This window comes from Mycetomoellerius zeteki, unplaced genomic scaffold (genome assembly GCF_001594055.1).
Source record: "Mycetomoellerius zeteki isolate Tzet28-1 unplaced genomic scaffold, Tzet1.0 scaffold517, whole genome shotgun sequence".
In the NCBI taxonomy this organism is placed as follows: Eukaryota; Metazoa; Arthropoda; class Insecta; order Hymenoptera; family Formicidae; genus Mycetomoellerius; species Mycetomoellerius zeteki.
Window position 1 is genome coordinate 261,571 of NW_017257520.1, and position 21,381 is coordinate 282,951.

Sequence of the window (21,381 nt, forward strand, 5' to 3'; positions counted from 1 at the left end):
AAAATAATAAATTAAATATATTTTTTTCTTTTTTCGTGATTTCCTGCGAAACAAAGCAAAAAGGAGCATATGTCTATAGGACTTTTTTTCTTAGTTTTTTACTCCTCTACACGCTCCCGAAGTTTTGCCATTTAATTTGGAAACACCCTGTATATATATACATGTGCAAAAAAATTATTGTAGTCTTTCAAAGTCGATTTTTTTAATTATAATTAAAATCTTAGATAACTTACATGTTAAATAAGAAAATATAATCGTATATAACAGTATAAAAATATTATTGTATGTAAGTGTAGCATACGTACCCATATAGCATTTCGCAAGTCAGTTTTTGTGATAGTTTTTCTGTGATAGCAATTTTATATTTATCTGTAAGGATCGGTTCATCTTCGGATAAACTGTGATAATATCCTAACTGGATAAACAAGAAAGTAAAAGAGTAAGAGAGTAAGACAGTGGATCGAAGTTTATCGAAAAATGGAACAACCCAGCCTTAACATAATTCATTATACATGTTTTACGAATAACTTCTTCACCTGTTACTTCAGCAACTTTATATGTTGCTTTTATATTTAGCAATATTAGAAAATATTATTTTATAAACAAAGAATAGTCATATTTTTATCAATAAACCTTTATGTTTTAAAAATAAAAGTTCTTTGAATATTTCGTTTGATAAACAATTTCTATCTATATATATAGAATATATATAGATAGTACATATATATTTGTTGTTCACAACTAAAAAGACGATTTTTGCGACTTTAAAACGAGTTTGCAATCGCATTGACTTTGCATAAATTTATTTATTTTGCTTATAACTTTTTAGAATGTTCTGCGTTTAAAATAAAGAAATTTGCTACACGTTAATTTAGATAATATGAAAAAAGATATCATTTTTTTCATCTAAGATATAGATGAAGATAATACATTGCAGTAATCTAGATAAAAATAAGATGAATTGTTTATCTATAGATTATTATATAGATAATTTTATCTAGATATCAGCAAACATTGACGACAACGCTATATTCCGTACTAACACAATTGTGTACGCGATCAAAACTTGTCCTCTCTGTCTTTCTCTTAGATCTTACGATTAGGAGATAAAATAATAAATTACTTTCGAATAATTAATTTGATTCGTATTTTAGTAAAAATGTATAAATTTATTGAATTTTAATATAATTGCATTTTAATTTTAATATAAATTATATTATATAATAATAATAAATTTATATTACAATTTTGTATGAATTTATAGATTGGAAGCGTGACGCGTGAAGGTCTTCTTGGCCAACGTTTGATCAGTCGTGCATAAGTGTAACGGCGAAATCCTTTCGAGAGTACGTTCTTGGCGAAATCATTGATCGCGATGAGGACCATCGTTTTCAGTTTAATATTTTTCTTGATATCGGTGTCGATCGCTGGATCAATCAATAACTGCGAGGATCCAAATTTTCAATCTTTGGAGACTCTAGAGTCATCCAAACTGGAATGTGGTGCAGCCTTTAAGAACCGCTGTCGCTGCTTAGGAACGTGCTACGACGGTCATTATCAGTACGTCGTGAATTGTACGGGAACTGGATTCCAGGATACGTCCCCACTGGCGCATCTGCCTAATGAGACGCAAGTGCGTAGACAATCGTGATCAAAGTCCGCGCGCGACTCTATATTACATCATGATTAACGCGATAACGTATTAATACACACGCAGGTACTCATCTTTACGGGGAACGAACTAGAGGAGCTACCCTGGAACGTGTTCGGCACCTTGGACAGCATGCCGTATCTGAGGGTGATCGACATGTCGAATAACAAGATACGCGAGATACGCGGCAAGGCCTATCACCATGTGCAACATGTGGAACGTCTTATACTGGACTTCAATGAACTCTCGTTGGATCCTGCGAGGAATCACCCGAGAGTTTTCTCCAATTTCATCTCTCTTCTAGAGTTGCATCTGACCGATGCCTTCGAAGACGGTCCACCGAGGAATCTGGCATCAACGCTCCACGACATCTTTGTAAACAGGTAAACTCAGAAGAAAATATAGTGGTAGCAACTATAAAGGTGACATATTTGTTTATTTTGTTTATAACTTTTTTTTAACATTTTCTGTGTTTAAAATAAACAAATTCGCTACACATTAATCTAGATAATATGAAAAAAGATATCACTTTTTTCATATAAGAAACAGATGAAGATAATATGTTGCAATAATTTAGACAAAAATAGTAATATCTATACTATACAAGTTTTTTATGTAAAATTTTTGCATCATCTTTTTATTTATAATTTTTCTTCCTTTTTTAATAAGAGTTAATCATTCAAAAAATCTTTTCTAGCAACCTCACGCAGTTGATAAAACTTCATCTCGAACAGAACGAGATCTCAGAGTTTCGAGACGTCAACGTATTCTGTGATCTACCGAATCTTCTCGATCTTCATCTCGGCGATAACGATTTGAACGCGCTGCACTTTAATTTGTCGTGCTTGCGCAACCTGCGCTTCTTGGACCTACGGCGAAACAAATTCACAAGAGTTCTTGAACGCGATCTCCATACCATGGACAATCTCGCCAAGCACGATCGAAACGTAACCGTGGATTTTTCTGGCAATCCTTTCGAATGCTCCTGCAAGCTCAATCCGTTCATCAAGTGGATGAAAAAGACGAAAGTGTTCATCCGAAACAAAGCCAACTTACAATGTCATAAGGGTATTAATTGCGGATAACCAAGTTTTTTTTTACGGAAATCGAAAGAATCCTGCAGTAATTGTATGGAAAATTAGGTCCTGATAAATTAGTTTTTCATATATTATGTAGCTTATATAATTTGGTGTTGTGATTCAAGTTCAATAACGGATAGTTTTTGAGCTATTTTTATAAAAAATGTAAAACTGTGAGGTACAATGTCATCGAACGTTATTTTATATCTTTTACGTAGCATTACAACTAGTTTTTTTTATTAAGAGCATCAATATATATTGTAATATCAATTTTACTTTATATATAATATTTATCGTGTGTGTGTAAAATTAAAATCAAATGAGACACACATTTAGAAGGATTTACAAAACGTATTAAAGCTTTGTCAGATATATAATATATTAGACACAAGTTTTAAGTCTCTGATAAAGCAAAGTTAAAGAACCATTGCAAATTTTTCATGTCCATTATCAAATCTCATGTCTAATATGACATCTTCTATTCGCCAGATTATGAGCTATTAATCATATGTGAAAATAAACTTATTTACTGAGATCTAATTGCCCAATACAATTAATGTGGAGTCCTTTTTTTTATACTCTTTTCTCTTTATTAGGTAACGTAAGTTACGACTTCCACGAAACGAAAAATTGCGCTCCAAAGCTGCTAGTTACCACTCGGCGAGGAACTACGGTGGTGCTTTGCTTTCTGTCGATGGTGCTGATCGCCCTGGTGTGTGCTTTAGTCTATCTACAAAGGACAATGCTTCAGAAAAAAATTGAGCCGGTGCTCGACTCGGTTAGCAAGAGAGTGCGGTACACTTCAATAGCGAATGGTGATATTCGCGAAGATGTGTGAACGTAGAAAGAGGAGAGAATCTGCAAAACGATAAGTATTTGCTTATCGAGCGATATCGAATTGTGATTAATGCTATTTAGTTATTCAAGTTAACATTACGATATGTAATCCGTTTATAAATAAATATTATTTATTACATCTCTAAAATTTATTTCTTAAGGATACACAAAATGAACAGTTTTGTTAAAATATATAAAAATTAGGCTTAGATATATATATATATATATAATATACATCAATACATCAAAGAATAATTATGTTGAACCATCTAAATAATTATATTAAAGATTCACAAGTTGATTATTAAAATATCGATATTTTTTTGTGGCATTTTTATAGGGATATCCGGTATCTACTATTAGAGCTTCGAAAATCAGCGTAGACATCTGTGTCGGCAGATGCAAAAACGACGTGGTATTTTCTTCTTATCAACGGCTATCGGAGCGCCGACACCTTAGTCGAGATTAGATACTGCGTATAATATATTTTAACCTGTCTTAAGATTGCTGTTTGTCCAAAGCGAGGAAGTGTCGCGGAGTCGCTTTAACAAATTTCATATCGTTTTAAACGTTCTTTGCATAAACATCGCGTTATTTATTATACTCGTGGAGCGTTTGCACCGAGCTCGACAGAAAAGATGCCGCTCGTCGAGCGACTTCGTCTCGACGAGATCGTCACTTCGTACCCAGAGCTCGGACCGACAGCTCCGGATGGTGGATACTCGTGGTTTGTTCTCCTAGGTGTTGTCTTCATTCAGGTTCGATCGTTACACGTGTATCTTAATGACAAAGTTGCGCTTTTATTCAGAAATCAGATCTCGTGATCCTACATTTAGCATTAAATACTCTCTCTCTCTCTCTGTGTGTGTGTGTGTGTGTGTGTGTGTGTGTGTGTGTGTGTGTGTGTTACCCGATTCTTTATTAAAATTATACCATGTTTGTTCGTATATTTGTAAGTTAAAATTGGTAGAATATTAAAATTATTAAATATAATATAATTGGATGACGAAATAAAAAAAATAGTCGGTATTTTGACGCAATACAAGGTATTTAGGAATAATATATAACGATAATATATAACATATAAGGTTCCAAGAAATAAATCAACCACTCAAAATAAGCCAATGTGAACCAACACAATATTAATAAATAAATTACAATTAATTAGATGTTTCAATCTTGTTTTAAATCTTCAGTACACTACAAAAGGTTAATCAATATTTCATTTACAATAAAGTTAGATTGTTCAATATGCTGAAGATGTTCGGATAATGATTTTTTTAATTTGAACATTAATTTCACGATATGCTTCGAGTCGATATTCATCTCAACAATCTAGTTTTACTATAAATGAAATATTTATTAATCTTTTGTAGTGTACTTTAATGACTCAAAAACAGAGTTGAAAGTCTAATTGTGATTTATTTATTAATATATATTTTATACCTGAATATTCTGTGTTGGCTCACATTAGCTTATTTCGAATTTTTAATATACTTATTGTTAGAATAATATATTGACATATATTTTTATCTAAAAAAAAATTATCGTATCATACAGTGTGTTTTACTTTGTTCGATGCATAAATGATGCGCTTTGTAATGCGTTAAAAATCATTTTGTTCCAGGTGTTATGTTGTTTACGACGTAAGTTCGCTGGATACAAGGAACGCACTAATCAAATAATGATTTTTCATTAACAATTTGTTATATGATAGAGTAAGGGTTATAAGAGTACGCATCATATAAGTCAGTCTAAGAGTACGCATAGTTGAAATCTCGATATTGGCAACAGTGATTTAATTGATATTATTATATCATGAAATTTTAACAATGTATGCAAAGTTGTAAAAAATTTATTGTTATTATTTGATTACGTCTCAGAACTAGAGGTAAGTTAATATTTTATCAATTATTACTTTTTTCTAGATTTTAAGTGTTTCAATGTCAATAAAGAACTTCTTGCATATCTTATTATTATAATTAAAGGATACTTTCTATTGTAACTCTCTCTATTGTTTATAAAATAATATACATCTATTATATATCTTTTTTTGTATGTTGCAAATGTTTATCAATTTTTTAATAAACTAATTATATGTCATCTATATAAGAGTATGCAATGCTTTGAAGGATAAGAGTACGCTACGTACTCTTGACCACTATGTATGCATTTTTACTTGCCATATTTTTTGTCATGCTTGAGTACGTTATGAATAACTAATGGCTTTATTAAAAATAAATAGTTTTGAAAATTTTTTTGTCATTAAAGTTTATAATTTTAATTACATTTTATATAAAAGTAAATAAGTTTATTGTAAAATTAATATATGTCTGTTGAAATTTGATATTTATTTTTTCCTTTGAATTATTCTATATATTATATACATACATATATATTTTCTTAGAGTAATGAGAAACTATAAAAAGAATAAACCAAGAGAAAATTTAGCTTAATAGTAATAAATTATTAAATAAAGAATTAGTTAATTAAGAGTAGTCCTATTTTTGATCAAAGCGGATTTTATATCAATATAATACTAATATTCAAATTTTTGCCAAAACATTTTTTTTAGTTTTATAAATTGCGCGTCGATTAAATTAAATTTATAGGTTTTTAAAATGCTTATTAGCATCATTATTAAAATTGACGATCAATATAATTCGTAGATATTATTATTTCAGCTTCAATTTACGATTACGTTTAAGTCCGACAAACTGAATAGGCGAACAGTTTATAAGAATGAAAAGAAATATTTGTAAAAATTTAAATATAGACGAATAAGAATTTTCTGGTTAAATATCTACTACCCAGTGAGAAATGACAATGGAATCGATATCGAATTGGTTTCATTGTCATTTCTCACTGGATAGAATTCTAGTTAAGATAATTATTGTTATAATTATTCTGGTAAAGATAAGAATTCTGGTAGATTTTATCAAAAATATGATATCAACCAGGATTCCGATTATCTCAACTAGAATTTTAATAAATTTAATCAGAAAATTCTGGTTCGTTCATTTTTAATCAAAAATTTTTTTAATGCATACAAACTATTCTGGTTATAAAGGAAAAATATTTATATGCGATTACTGCACTGAGAAAAAAATGCTGTTGATTCAATTAAAATCTATATTACGGGCTGTCACTAGCATAAGTGATTAATTTATGTATATATTTTTATTAACATAAAGACATAAATTATTATTTCAATAATCAAGGTCTTTATGTCAATAAAAATATATATGAATTAATTACTTATGTTAGTGACAGCCCGTAATATAGATTTTAATTGAATCAACAGCATGTTTTTCTCAATGTGTTAAATTCTGAATTGCGTACTCTTATCCAACATCATTGCGTACACTTATCCAACATCATTGCGTACACTTATCCGACATTATTGCGTACTCTTAGGCGTCCTATCGGGTAAGAGTACGCAGATTTTCGTTAATATAAATTTTTATATATTTTTTATAATTTATATATTGGTATACAATTATCAGGATTGGCAAGTAACGCGTTTCTTATAACGATATTATCATTAGGACCACTACACACAAAATGACATAAGCTGTATAACCATATATTGTATAAGATTGCTAGACCAATGATCATCCGACAAAAAGATGTCATATTAATTTGCATAAGATATTCATTGGTCCAGCGGTCTTATGCTAAGCTTATGCAGTTTATGTCATTTTGTGTGTGGTAGCTCTTGTACTGTTAATTCTTTTCGGTAACAATCGTTTCTTTTTTGTTTGTATAAACGATAACATCGTTACATTTTTACAGTAATGATAACGAATTCAGTTGTTACTTTTATCATTATTGTAATTAATGTTTTCAATCCTGATATTCTGGTATTTTATTATATATATATATATAACAATTTATAATGATTATTATTATGTTTGCAAGACTCTTAACATGCGTTCTATGTAAACAAATTATGTTTATTTTTAAATAAAATTGTATTATAGGTAAAAGTTCATTTAAAAAAATGTACGTACTCTTACCTGCCTTTCCCCTACGTACATATATTCATATTATTAGTGTTTGTGATTGTTTCAATAAGTATAAAGTTTCAATAGAATCTTTAATGGTATTCCTATATTTTTGATATGCGTTTACTGAATACCACATAGTGCATTCCTTGGTAAAAAAATTCTAATATTATCTTATATTTTTAATAATTTTTTATTGCCATTTATTCAGTATTTTTAAGAATTTTTCATATTTTAAATTTATGAAAATTTCTACAAAATATATCAAACTGAAAAATATCTCTTAAACTGTTTCAAATTTGTCTTTTTTTCACAGAAGTTATATTATAGAATGATCAATCTTAGAATATTGTATATATTTTAGTATTTATATACATGTACATATAAAGAATTGCAGAAAAAAATATAGATTTCCTCAGCATTCCTGAAAAGTATTTCAATTCGTATAAAAAATATAAAAATTTTTTTTAAGTCATAAAATTAGGTATATTATTTAAATTTATTAGTAAATATATTAGTTAAATTTTTATAATTTGCCAAATTATTTTTAAGAATTTTAATATTTCAACTTTATAAAGTTTTCTGAAAAATACCTTAAATTTATTTAAATTTTATTAAATTTCATTAGAAATTATAGTATAAGAAATCTTAGAATATTTCTCATACGTTATACATATATAGGATGCATTTAAATTTAAGACACTTGAATATTTTAATTTTGATAAGAAAGCAATTTAGAATAAAATATTTCAGACAAAAATATATTGTATTTCTTGAAATTATAGAGCTCATGAAATAACAAGTCTAATAAAACCATTTTTAAATAATTCAGGTAATCGGACAACGTTCAGATCACGTTTAAACCACCAGTTTTCGTCCGATCACTGAAGTTAAGTAACGTTGAGTACGGTTAGTACTTGGATGAGGGTGACCAATTGGGAACACCGTGTGATGTTGTGACCCTCGATTTTTTATTTTTTGTTTCTTGCCAAGCTAGAAAAAGATCAACGGAAAGATACAAGCTATTAATAAGAATTAATCATTGATTTTTTGATAACTAATACGTACTTTTATACGCAGAATAATTACTTAGAGGTACCATATGTATTACATAAAAAGAATTATATAATCCATTTAAAAAATGCCATTAACCTTTATAATTAAAAAAATCAATTTTTTCGAAAATTAATCTAATCATATTATTTATCCCCTTTTAGATGATACAGCTTTCCTGTAGAATATTTTTTTTCTAAAATGCTTTTTTTTCAAGATATTCAAGTGTCTTAATTTAAAAGCCCATATATAAAGAATTCTAAAAAAAGTAGATTTTTTTCTAAAATAAATTCTAATTTGTTTAAAAAAAAATCTAGGAAATTTAAAAAAAAAAAAATTTAAACATTACACACACTCTCGTAAAATAATTCTCATAATATCTTATAATTCTCTTAAAAAAATTTTTCATATTTTAAATTTATAAAAGTTTTTGAAAAATAACTTAAATTACTTTAGATTTTATGTTTTCTTTGAAAATAACAGATAATCAGTACCTAATTTTAAAATATTTTCGAATTCATAAACATTTAAATAATTCTAAAAAACATATAAATTTTCTTAACATTTCTGAAAAATATTTCAATTGATATAAAAAAATCTGAGAATTTTTTTACAAAGTTATGAAATTATACAAAAATTCTGAAGAATTATATAAAGAATTCTAAGAAAAATTTTTACCACAAATGAAAAAGATAGATAAATTTGCAAAATAATTTGTGGAATATGAATACAGATATCATGCTGTTGAAATGTGTAGATCACCGTGCCCAGCGTCCTGTCGATGTACGGCATAGTGCGAGGATATTTAGTCATCAATAATTCGTCGCTTTACTTCGATCTGTGGAGCGAGGTCACTTTGGCGCCTCTATTATTCGTTGCTTTTTGGAGCTTAGCAGGTATTCATTTTATATCGGTGTTTATTTTATATCTGTCGGCTCCTTATTATCATCGACTTTTACTATTTTCGATCTTCCAGATCCATGGACCAAGGCCATCACGGATCTGGCGTCGATACCACGACTGGTTGGTCTCATCGGCGTGGCTCTTCTCACCATGGGTGTCATAGCTTCCGGATACTTGGCGACCGGCGGAGTGGGCGCATATTTAGCCGGTTTGAGCGCTGGTGCGGTGATGGGCATAGGGGCGAGTTTCGTAATCATTGAAAGCGAAACCGTGCTGCGAAAACATTTCAAGGTAAGACTGCCGTTGGCGCTGACGCTGAAGAACATTGCCATGTCCGTCGGCTTCACCCTTGTACCGGCGCTCACACATTTCCTGCTTGCGGAAACCGACCTGAAGACCGGACTTTTGCTGATGACGATCACTTTTGTTCCTACTGCCTTAGGCACCCTGATCTTGCACTTTCCAACTCCACAGCGAGCATCCCCTTATAGGTAACAACAGAGGATATTCTTGTCTCGATTCTAAATTGAAACTTTCTCGTTGATCTCTAATTAAAGTAACAAAATCGTCTGAAATTTCTCTTAATTCATTAAATCAAGAAACCACTATGAACTTTTTTATTTTAAATTCTTGTTAACTTGAACCTAATCAAAATTTTTAGACCGTAATTGGTATTTAAGAGTAAAAAGCTATTTCTAAAAATTTAGTCAGCGATAGGGTGAAATATTTGAAAAAGAAAAGATAAAAATTGTAAGTAGAGATAAAAAAAGTAAAAAAATCTTTTTTTTGTTGACAATTCAACTATTAAATTTCACCTTTTTAAATAGAATAAATCGATATATAATTATTATTTAATATCACCTACTTTTTTCACTTTCACTTTTAATATGTATTGTATATATCAATTTATAAATTTAAAAAATTCAATTAAGCTGCAAATTATAAGGATTTAAAATAAAAAAGAACATATATATCTTCTGAAATTAATGGATTAAAGAGATTAATGGATTAAAGAGATCTTAATACTGCGAAATCTGGTGCTTCCAAGTAAAAAAAATATATATGTACGAAAAATTAAAATAATATCGCGTTTTCATCAACAGGTTACTTCTGACCGACGAGGATAATGAATTGGGCATCAGGATATCCTCGGATAGAGAATCGGAGTTCAATCAACGGAATAACGGCACAGATAACATCGGCTATGACAACAGCGACAAACAGGACAGTAATGTCGGGGTTTTGTTTAGCGAGGTGAACAGCATCTACACTTATCAGGAAGCGGACGAGGATGTCGAGCTCTTCGTCAATCCGACCGTGCAATCCGACGGCAAGTGGAAGCAGGAGTTTCGCGTGGCTCGCTATTTCAGATTTTGGGCGGTCATAGTGACGTGGACTGGGATGAAGTCCGGTTCACTCTTCTTCTGGGTTCTGGTACCCACCTTATTTCTGCAACGAACGAAGCCATTTTATTATACGAGTGACTGGGTGACGTTGTTGGTGGCCGCAGGTGTCGGTTCTTTCATCTCCAGCGTCGCTAGCTACTGGCTCATCGTTACTACCGCTCAGTATAGAAGAATATATTTCGGTGGCGCCTGTTGGCTTAGCAGTATTATTTTGTTAAGTGCGTGAGATATGCATAAAATCTCAGATTTTTTCAACATTTCGAAATAATATTACATTAATATACACTCCAGAAGATATGAATGTGGATTTAACATCATGCGATGTCTATATACGTAATTCTCACTATATTGGTGTTGATATAAACATCAATATGATGTGGATTTAAAACATACAGTATTAAATCTACATCTTAATGGTGTTGATATAAACATTAGGATTTTAAATCCATACCATATATATATTGGTGTATCAGCACTAATATGGTAAAAATTATATAAGCACCGCACATTTTAAAAAATTCGGTATATGGATTTAACACTCTTGGTGTGGATTTAAAACCGCTGGTATTTGTATCAACATCATCATGATGTACGTTTAACACCACGATGCGTGTATGAATTTAAAACTCATGGTGTCAAATCCACACCGTGTTGGTGTTAATAATTTAACACTAATACAGTTTTTTAAAGTATAACGTTTAATAATATTTTACGTTAATTCAATCATATTCATTGTTAATACACCGAATTGTTGAAACGCGCGAAGCAAGACGATTTCATTGTGTTATTTTAATTCTCAACAGTCTCTTATATATCCGTAGGTTTAAGTTATACATATAACTATTACTGGTTTCTAACGTGTTCGCTGCTCGGTGGTGTCGGCATCAGTACTTTATTCGTCTGTCAAGACTTGACGCTCTGCGACGTGCTTGGGAATCAATTTGTGCATCGCTCCTACAGATTGTTGTCTACCATCGTCGGACTGAGTATACTGGCTTTTTGCTTAGTGCACAGTACGTATCTTGAAACATCGATGTTTATTTGTTCTCTGTTTTTCTTGTCATTTTTTGACAAAGATCTATAATTTTCATTTCTTTGATACACGCGCCTGATACAATGGTAATAAAAAACGTACGGCCAAAGGTCTATAAAATTTATATAATCTCGATGATTGCAGACGAGAACGTATGCCTTCGCATAGTCGCATTGCTGCAATTTCTCGGTGGATGCTACTGGATCGTGTCACCCATCTGGGAAATTATACGTGCGAGGAGGCTGAGAGAGGGCTAACAAAAATCATTATATGCTGCGATTCGTCGTAAAAATATTTACAGAGCGTTAACATCGACGATAAAAAATGTGACGATTTCTTAAATGCCTTTCAATAATAAGAAATATTCTTATGGAGTAATCGTAAGAACGCGAGTACGAGTATTCCGTATGCGAATTTATGTAATTGGAAATACGTGATTACTTAATTCTTTACGCCATACATTGATTTGTGAATTGCAGTTGATTTTAAATTATCTAAAATTCAAGGCAATCGCATGCAATGAGAAGTGAACTTTGCATTCCTTATAACTTAGACGAGGTGCAATAGAATAAATGTTTTTACATTGTATGATTGTCTAGGTGTGTGATCAAAGAGTGTCGTAAAACCTTTATTAAAATATCTTTTTTAATTATCGTTAACATCAAATTAACAATGCACATTACGGTTTATCATTGTGATTTATACTGTCTTATTTAATTAACAAATTTATTCTATTAAACTGTCCATCATTATTTTGCAATACGAATGTGAATTTTCATTTCTGACATATTTTTGCCTACTGAATACGAATTCGTTGACAAAATTTGGTTAATAAGTCACAATTATGAGAAAAATGGCGTCAAAGAGGAATTATGATACCTTATGGTATTTATGATACTTTATTTTTTACTTAATTTATTGTATTTATGAAATGTATTTATAAAAACTAGATCTTATCTGATCTATCTTATTTTAAGACTTGATTATCCCAGATAGCACAGAATATTCTATGAATATTCTTATAAAATATAAATGTTTTTAATTTGAAAATATTTGAATTGAATATTTTTTGAATGTACATAGAATATTCTATTTAAAAATTCATAGATATTTATAACAAAAAGAATATAGAATGTTCCTTAGAATATTCGTAGAGTTAATGAATTGCGCATGCGCAGTGTACTATACGGACAAGGTCAGGCCTAAATATAAAAATAAGTAGAATATTCTATAAAATATTGTATAAAATATTCTTTTATGTTCACATGGAACATAGAAGAATATTTTATACAATGTTTTATAGAATATTCACTCACAATGCTATTCGCATATATTATAAACATACTGTTAATATTTAACAGTGTTGTTAGTACATCTATAGAATATTTTTAATAAATATATTTATAAAACGTATTATATTCATAAAATACTTGTGTGCTATCTAGAACAATATCAGAACCAACAATATTATTAACAAATTATTAAAACCCTTTTAAATGCTTTTATAATCATTGCAATATTGATAAATATACAACGACGAAAAATGTCTATATGTAACACAGTGAGAAATGATAATGAAATCGACATCAAATCGATGTTGATTCGATGTCGATTCGACATCGATTTCATTATCATTTCTCACTGGGAAAGGATCTTCCACGATATAAAATCTTCATGTACTCACAAACTTTTCATATACATGATTTGATTTCTTATCACCAGTTTATCATTGCCAGTTACTTAAACTACTTTTGGCAATATATATATGCACATATATCAAATAGATATATAATAATTTAGTTAAAACTATACTTACGTTAGAAAGAATATGTTTATATATACAGAGACGTTCATCTTCTCATCGTAGATGGATGATATGTGGAAAATGAGAAAATGATAGAGATCGATATCTCAAGTGAAAGCTAAATATTAAAGACAAAGATATGATAGCACGTAAATAGATGTTATATATATATAAAACATTCAACATAATTTTTACAAAACTATAATAGTTTCATAATTATAATAATTGCTGTAACTACGTTGTAAAAGCTTACTTAAAAAATTTGCTTAAACGATAAAAGTAATACCACAGACTTACGCCTAAGGATGGGTGATACAGAAAAAAATCTCGATATTTCGTATCGCAATGTATAGTGAGCAAAAATATTGATACACCAAAATATCGGCTGAATAATTTATTGCTGATATCAGTATAGATCCGATCATGGTGGAAGAAGACTGTCTTCTTCCACCATGCATGGTGATACGCGCACCAATACCCAGGTAGAACACGGAGTCATAATTAAGTCATAATGGTATCACAGAATGTCATCATGACATCATTTGATACTTAAAAATTGACTTATAAATGATGAGTGAGGTCATTATAATGTCTTCATGACTTCTGTGTTCTACTTGGGTATGCGCCGTATCGATGCATAAAAAATTGATCTTTTTGCAAGAGATCGTTTTTGAGGCTATTTTGATCTTTTTGAATAACTATTCTAATTAGAATTTTTTTAAAATTAGATAATACACAGACGTACACGTCTGTATCCTTCCTAACAAGAAATAGCTCATCAAATCGATGTTCATTCAACGTAGAATTAATATTTTGACGTTGATTCAGCATCGATTCTATGTTGAAGTGACGGTCATTTCTCACTAGGTTGTCGCGCGACAAGTATTGTCACGTTCTGTGCGCGCTACACAGAAGACAATAGGAAAATTAATCTGAAGTTTAATAAATTTTGCTCTGATTGAACAACTGTCAATCTAATCTCAATCAGTACTAAACTAATACGGACTTAACCGTATCGAAAGTTTAATGTTCCTATTCAAATGTCGATATACATCAATATCGAAATACAAAATATCGGGAAAAGTCCAAAAATATCGATATTTAACATATTGGTGCTGTATCACTCATCCTTTCTTGCGCCTTATGAAAAGAAGACACAGTTTTCCGACCGCGAGCGTAAATAAAGCTCATTCAAACCTAGGCCTGTATTCTGTAACTCGTTACGCAGTCCTTATGTGTTCATAACGACAGTTGCACAGCTTTTTTACTATATAAAATATTTGCAGTTACAAAATACAGGGGCTGGGCAGTTAAAAACGAGGAAAGCTATATTGAATTTTTAGGTATCGCCTAATTCCAGATCCTTGTCTATCACTTTGCTAGGTCCCGGATTATCGCACGATTTAGGCAGGAAGCCATTGGCTGTCTGACTCGAATGTGGCTTTATGTTCCAGCTTACTGGCCGCGGTTGATTTAGCTCGTCGTATTCCGATTCATTGTTCTGCTTAATCTCATCATAGACGTGTTCAACTTTCTTGCCGTCCATCTCGTCGATGCTGTGATATACATTCAAGTTTGGATTTCCCATATCGGCGTCCCTATTCTTCAAATCATATTGCAGCCCGTATGCCCCTAAGCAGTAATAAATTGATGTAATCGTGTAAACTTTTTTAAATTTTATTTTGTCGTTAATGAAAATAACGTACCTTTACAATCGTCTTCGTCATCAGTACAACTGCCTAAGCCAAATTTAGCCTTTTCGGTGTTTATATTTTTATGGAAATTATTCCGGAATTGGAAGTTGTTCAGCAACGTAGTAGTGCCATCGTCGAACTTCGAGGACCCTTGATATGCATATACTGGATTGTCGAATTGATTTCGATCTATGAAAAAAGTTATAATATTTTAAATTTCGGTTCTCGAAGATTAAACTCTTCGACGATTGTCTAAATAAATTTTTAATGTACGATCAGAAATAAAGAAATACTTAATTTACCTGGTGGAGATACAGGTTCAGCTGTGTATTGCACCTGAGCTATCTCGCTCTTCAGGTCAGCCACTCGGCGACGATGGTACATCCATGCAGCGAACAAAACGCCAATTATAACAATAGTCGCAAATATGGCTCCTACAATGTGCCCGTATCCCCCATCTTCCTTCTCTTGGATATTACGAGAGAATAGCTGTTCGTCACAGTTCTCACCTAATAAAAATAATTTATCAGTCACTAGCGTGTGACGACGGAAAAACCACAATTTTTTATGCAGAGTTACTTCATTAAGAGCGCACTTTATGTACCTGTGTATCCATGCCTGCAAATACAACCCTCAGCTGGATGACACATGAAGAAATCATTTTTACATTCGCAAGATTCCATACAATGGTCACCATAATATCCCTCAGGGCAAACTGAAATTAGCAAGCATTGTATTTAAATATAAATTTATTAATATATAGGTTCTTAAACCTATATATTAATAAATATATGTTATATATTGAAAATATATATTATATATATTATAATTTTATAATATAATATATAATATATTAAAAGTAAATTCTAAATATATTTGAAAAAGTATTTTATATAAAAGATTTCTCACATTTATTCCAGACAAAAACTTTATGACCATATGTCCGAAAGCTTAGTTTTAAAAATACAAGATGTCAAAATTGAAGGAAAAATTTCGTTTTCTTCAAAAATTTCGGAAACCACTCGAGTTATTTTGTAATTTTGTGTATATTTTAAGAACACGAAGACTTAACGTTTAGAGCCATACATTATTTTTTATTCTGTCAATGATAAGCGAGTATCTTTGAAGCCGTTCTTTTTAAACCGACAACGATCATATGAAGTTTTTGCCTTGAATTAATATAAAAAAATCATCCCTTAAAATCTTTTAGAATACTTAAGAACCATCTTCTATATATATAATATAGTTTGGTATAGCATTCTTTTCTGGACATTACAGTCCACAGCTTTTCAAACCTACTTTCAGTACATCTGGTTCCAGTCCATCCAGGTGAGCATCGACAATGTCCGTCATTGGATCTGCATTTACCGCCGTTCTGACATTTGCAATGCTGTGTGCAATTTACGCCGTATGTGCCCTCCGCGCAAGGTATTTGACAATACTCGCCTTGCCAGCCAGGTCGACATTGGCATACACCTAATTAAAATATATATCTCGATGATAAAAGTAGGGTCGAAAACATACGATATTTATATACAGTGTTATCCTTCGAACTTCAGATAAAAGTTTAAGTATAGACGTATTCATGCGATTGTGTATCTCAGGAAGAGTCGCGAGCTCTCAACATGCCTGTTACATGATGACATTCTCCGCCGTTTTTACAGTGACAACGATTCGCACAGTTTAGCCCATAACGATTGGGTGGACATGGATGTTCACAAGTGAGACCCAGGTATCCTGGACGGCAGACGTATTCACCGGTAACGTGATCGCAAGTCATGTTTCCTAAAAAAAGAAACGATGCTGAAAAAATTGATAACATAGAGGAATTTCCAAGGAAAAACTTTATGTTGATTTTTCAACGTATAACATATTGATTAAAATTATTATTCTTTCCACCATGTTTGTTTTAACTAAATGTCAAATATATAAACTAATCAATAAAAGTACTCAGTGAAGCGTTCGATAGTATAAAAACGATTGATGACAAAGATCGAAATGGAGTGTTATTTCTACCGTTTGCGTCAGCGTTTGCACAAGCAGTGGTCAAACTCTTTTTTAACTTTAAATTAGTTGTATTCCAAAGAAATTAGTTGTACGTAAAAGAAAACCCACATCCAAGCGTATTTTCTACATCGAATGTTACAATGCTATCATAAATGGAAAAAATTTGTCTTACAATTTAATCTAATTTCTTCTTTTTTATTCCTTTCCCATTGTGGTGTACGAATGCATATGACAGCAAACTTGAATGAGCTTATATAAAAATATGTTCCGAGAGAGAGAGAGAGAGAGAGAGAGAGAGAGAGAGAGAGAGAGAGAGAGATATCAAGTGAGCGTTCTATTTATGAAACTGAAAAATTACTCTAATATATGATAACTATAAGAATAACATAACATTCAACATAAATTTAGGATGTGAAACATAACACTCTGCCACAAGACAATAATTATATTATGTTATCTATAAAAACACAAAAAATCATGCAAATTTAGTGTTTTACGGCGGGTCACACTCAACATACACACACACACACACACACACACACACACACACACATACACACACACACACACACACACACACACATCATGCGTTTACATCTTAGATATTGATCTTCTTTACCATTCATTTTCTCCGGACATTTTTCTCTGCATCCCAGTCCATACCATCCTTCATTGCAGGGTTGCGAGCAATCGGAGCCCTGCCAACCCCTGGCACAGACACAACTTCCGGTCGTGGGATCACACGAACTATTGTTCATGCATTCGCAATGCGAGTGGCAATCCTCGCCGTAAAGACCCTCTGGGCACTTTGTTTCGCATCGTACCCCTGTTTTGATGTTAAAGCAAAACTCGTCTCGAGAAACGACTCTTCGCTAGCCATTTAAAAGCAGCTTTTTCTATGTTATTTTGCTTCCTTTGTTCTTTATATTAATTATTGTTAGACCGATAATATATGCGATGTACTTATGTTTACGAATAATATTTTTTACGATCGCTTAACAACAATTTTCCTACTGTTGTCTCAATAACGTAAAATTATCTCGATATTTTCGATATCGCAAAGTTTTTGATGATCAAACGCGAAAATAAATTCAACAAACCTCGCCATTCTGGCTTGCAGATGCAACGCCCAGTAGCACAGTCACAGTCCACGGTATTCTCCTCTACACAGTCACAACTCTGATTGCATCCGTTTCCAAAAAAGCCCTTTTTACAACGATCCTGACATAGTATACCGGTGAAGCCAGCCGCACATGTGCACGTGCCTGCGTGTGTGTATAGATAAAATAACGCGTGTTCTGGGTGCAGGTGCCGAGAGAGAATTTAAAGGATTTCGTCGCGTATTCTTTGTACGTTTTCTTTTTTAACAATATCGGTGTAAAATTTCATCAACTCTATTTGCGAAGTCGAATCGATAGGGTCACTATTCAATTGCCTTACCATTTTGCGGGTTGCAGGCAGCATTGTTAAAGCACTTGCATTTGTCCTCGCAATCCTTGCCATAAGACTTGTCGTCGCAGGGACGATCGCACAAAACACCAACCCATCCTGGCAAAATGTCACAGAGATACATATAATCTGTATAATACTTACCACATACAGAATATCGAATACCTTCTCCATCGGAAATACGAAACTGGACTTTAATAAATAATTCTACTGATTAATTGTACGTAAGTTCTACAGGCGAGCAATGAAAAACACTACGAGAAACGTTAAACGAGGCAACTATCTGATACCATGCAAAAATGTTATGCAAGGTAATTGTGAAATATTGACAAGATTTCAAGAGATAATAAAGGTAAAATTAAGAATAACAAAAAATTTTTAGTATATTTAGAAAAAGCGAGCTGAAAGTTTCGTATAATTGACTACATAAATTGGTTTTCTTTTAGAGGACCCAAACGTCGTTCTATCCTTCTTGGCAATGAATAACGAAGATAAAACGATATGTATGTCGCCTAAAAGAAAAGTAGCCATAGTAAAACACTTTGTAAACAATTGGTTTTTGTTAAGATTTTTGTGTGAAATAAATTGTTGAATTTTTAATATATCCGAGTGTTAATTTAACATAATGTGATTGTGTTATTTTGAATATTTTATGTTAAATTAATATTCAACATTTCTTAGTGTTAAAATAATACAATTTATAAGCAAGTGAACAAATAACATAAAAATAATGTATTTTAAAACATAAATTCCAAGATAAATAAAATGTATTAATTAAACATCATAAATATTAGTTTTACTGAGCCGTGTTAATTTAACATATTAGAAATGTTAACTTTACTGAAGAAATATGAGTCCATAATTTGTTTACAAATAGTGTCAATGTTATATTTTTTGTGTTAATTTTTTAAATTAAACAATATTTGTATTACTTCTTAATATATTCACTTATGTTAAATTAATATAAATACTTGAATCGATCGTTTAAGGCATGAATTTTCCAATTGTATAACATTGACTATTATAGAAATTTTCTTTTCTAAATATATAATAGTGCATCTAAAAAAAATCTCTAAACGAGTTTATAATTACAAATCACAGGGAGTAATCATTCGAGTTGTATACAATTATGCTTACCAGCCGTGCAGTTGCAACGTCCATTCTCCGCTGAGCAGCTAGCTCCGTTCTTGCAGGCGCACTTCTGCGCACAATCTTCTCCGAAGGTGTTTGCGGGACATAGCTCGCCGCAATCCTTTCCGCGATACCCGGCCGCGCAAATGCAAGTGCCGTCCATGGGTGAACATTGTGCGTTGTTCTTGCAATTGCACCGATTCTGGCAATCTTTTCCGTATGTATAGAAGGGACATGGCCTGGCGCAGGTTTCACCGTCCCATCCCTTTTTGCAAGAACAATGTCCGGTCCAAGGGTGACATAGTTCCGTTTTGTCATTTTCGCATTCGCAGACCTGCAAATTAAATTAAATTTATCATTAGTCGAGACATCACGACAAAGTTTTCAAGAGTAGTTTTCTAAGAAGCTACGACTCGCCTTTGCACAATTGGAACCATATAAACCGTCCTCACAGGCTCTTTGGTTGCACGTTTTACCCATCCAACCTGGACTGCATACACAGGTGCCGTTAGTAGGGTTGCACGTGGCACCATTTTGGCAAGTACAGTTGTTTGTACAGTTCAGTCCAAACGTGCCTTCGGGACAGACTTTTAAACACTATTCGTCGCGTTAAAGAAAAAAAAGAATATTAATTATTTCGATTTAAAGACATTATTTAATCAGAATAATCGGCGTTTACGTACTTTGTCGTCGTAGAAACCCGGTTTGCACTGACACTTGCCCGTAATGTGATCACAACCGGCTCCGTTATAGCAATCGCAGGATTGAGAGCAGTTCTTGCCCCAAAAACCCTCCGGGCATCGATTTGCGCAGACCGAACCCTGTGACAAATCGAATTTGCATGTAAAATTTAATGTGTCGCGGGATACACTTCATATTTAATTGCGCTAAGTCTCACGTACTGTCCAACCGGGCGTACAGTAACATTCACCGGTCATAGGATTGCAGGATCCGCCGTTCTGACAACGGCATTCCGACTTGCATTCCTCGCCATGCTTGCCCACAGGACATAAATCGTTGCATCTGTGTAACACAATAGTGATGTGATAGTTGACACATCATAATGATCGTTGACGATCGATACTTTCCCCTGGTAAAAATATTTTTTAGAATTCTCTCTCTCTCTCTCCCCCTCTCTCTCTCTCTCCTCTCTCTCTCTCTCTCTCTCTCTCTCTTCATATAATTTTTTAGTATGTCTATGTATATAATTTCAAAATTTTTTAAAATTTCTATGTATTTTTATATGAATTAGAACACTTTTCAGAAATGAGAAAATTTAGATCTTTTTTTAGAATTCTTTATAGAAGTTTAAGATATTTTTTCAGAA

At 32.0% G+C, this 21,381-nt stretch overlaps 2 protein-coding genes across 4 annotated transcripts in view; one reads left to right on the forward strand and one right to left on the reverse strand.

The window, feature by feature from the left end:
* Positions 1-12,877, forward strand: part of LOC108727655 (uncharacterized) — a 15,498-nt gene extending 2,621 nt beyond the window's left edge. The window contains 10 exon segments of the mRNA XM_018455843.1: positions 1,265-1,633; positions 1,718-2,034; positions 2,349-2,719; positions 3,327-3,570; positions 4,193-4,325; positions 9,385-9,523; positions 9,604-10,021; positions 10,634-11,154; positions 11,758-11,949; positions 12,114-12,877. Of these exon segments, the coding sequence (XP_018311345.1) occupies positions 1,376-1,633; positions 1,718-2,034; positions 2,349-2,719; positions 3,327-3,570; positions 4,193-4,325; positions 9,385-9,523; positions 9,604-10,021; positions 10,634-11,154; positions 11,758-11,949; positions 12,114-12,226 (2,706 nt within the window). The 5' untranslated portion in view covers positions 1,265-1,375 and the 3' untranslated portion in view covers positions 12,227-12,877.
* Positions 12,878-14,005: 1,128 nt separating this feature from the next.
* drpr (multiple EGF like domains draper) overlaps positions 14,006-21,381 on the reverse strand; it is a 31,474-nt gene continuing 24,098 nt past the window's right edge. For 2 of the 3 annotated variants that reach the window (XM_018455838.1, XM_018455839.1), the window contains exons 6-18: positions 20,957-21,077; positions 20,738-20,875; positions 20,472-20,651; positions 20,061-20,388; positions 18,915-19,022; positions 18,575-18,739; positions 18,094-18,300; positions 17,097-17,252; positions 16,767-16,943; positions 16,072-16,182; positions 15,770-15,976; positions 15,480-15,656; positions 14,006-15,405 (exon numbers count right to left, since the gene is read on the reverse strand). In XM_018455838.1, coding sequence (XP_018311340.1) covers positions 15,113-15,405; positions 15,480-15,656; positions 15,770-15,976; positions 16,072-16,182; positions 16,767-16,943; positions 17,097-17,252; positions 18,094-18,300; positions 18,575-18,739; positions 18,915-19,022; positions 20,061-20,388; positions 20,472-20,651; positions 20,738-20,875; positions 20,957-21,077 — 2,368 coding nt within the window. In that variant the 3' untranslated portion in view covers positions 14,006-15,112. The remainder of the gene's footprint in view (positions 15,406-15,479; positions 15,657-15,769; positions 15,977-16,071; positions 16,183-16,766; positions 16,944-17,096; positions 17,253-18,093; positions 18,301-18,574; positions 18,740-18,914; positions 19,023-20,060; positions 20,389-20,471; positions 20,652-20,737; positions 20,876-20,956; positions 21,078-21,381) is intronic. The other variant, XM_018455840.1, reaches the window with a different exon arrangement.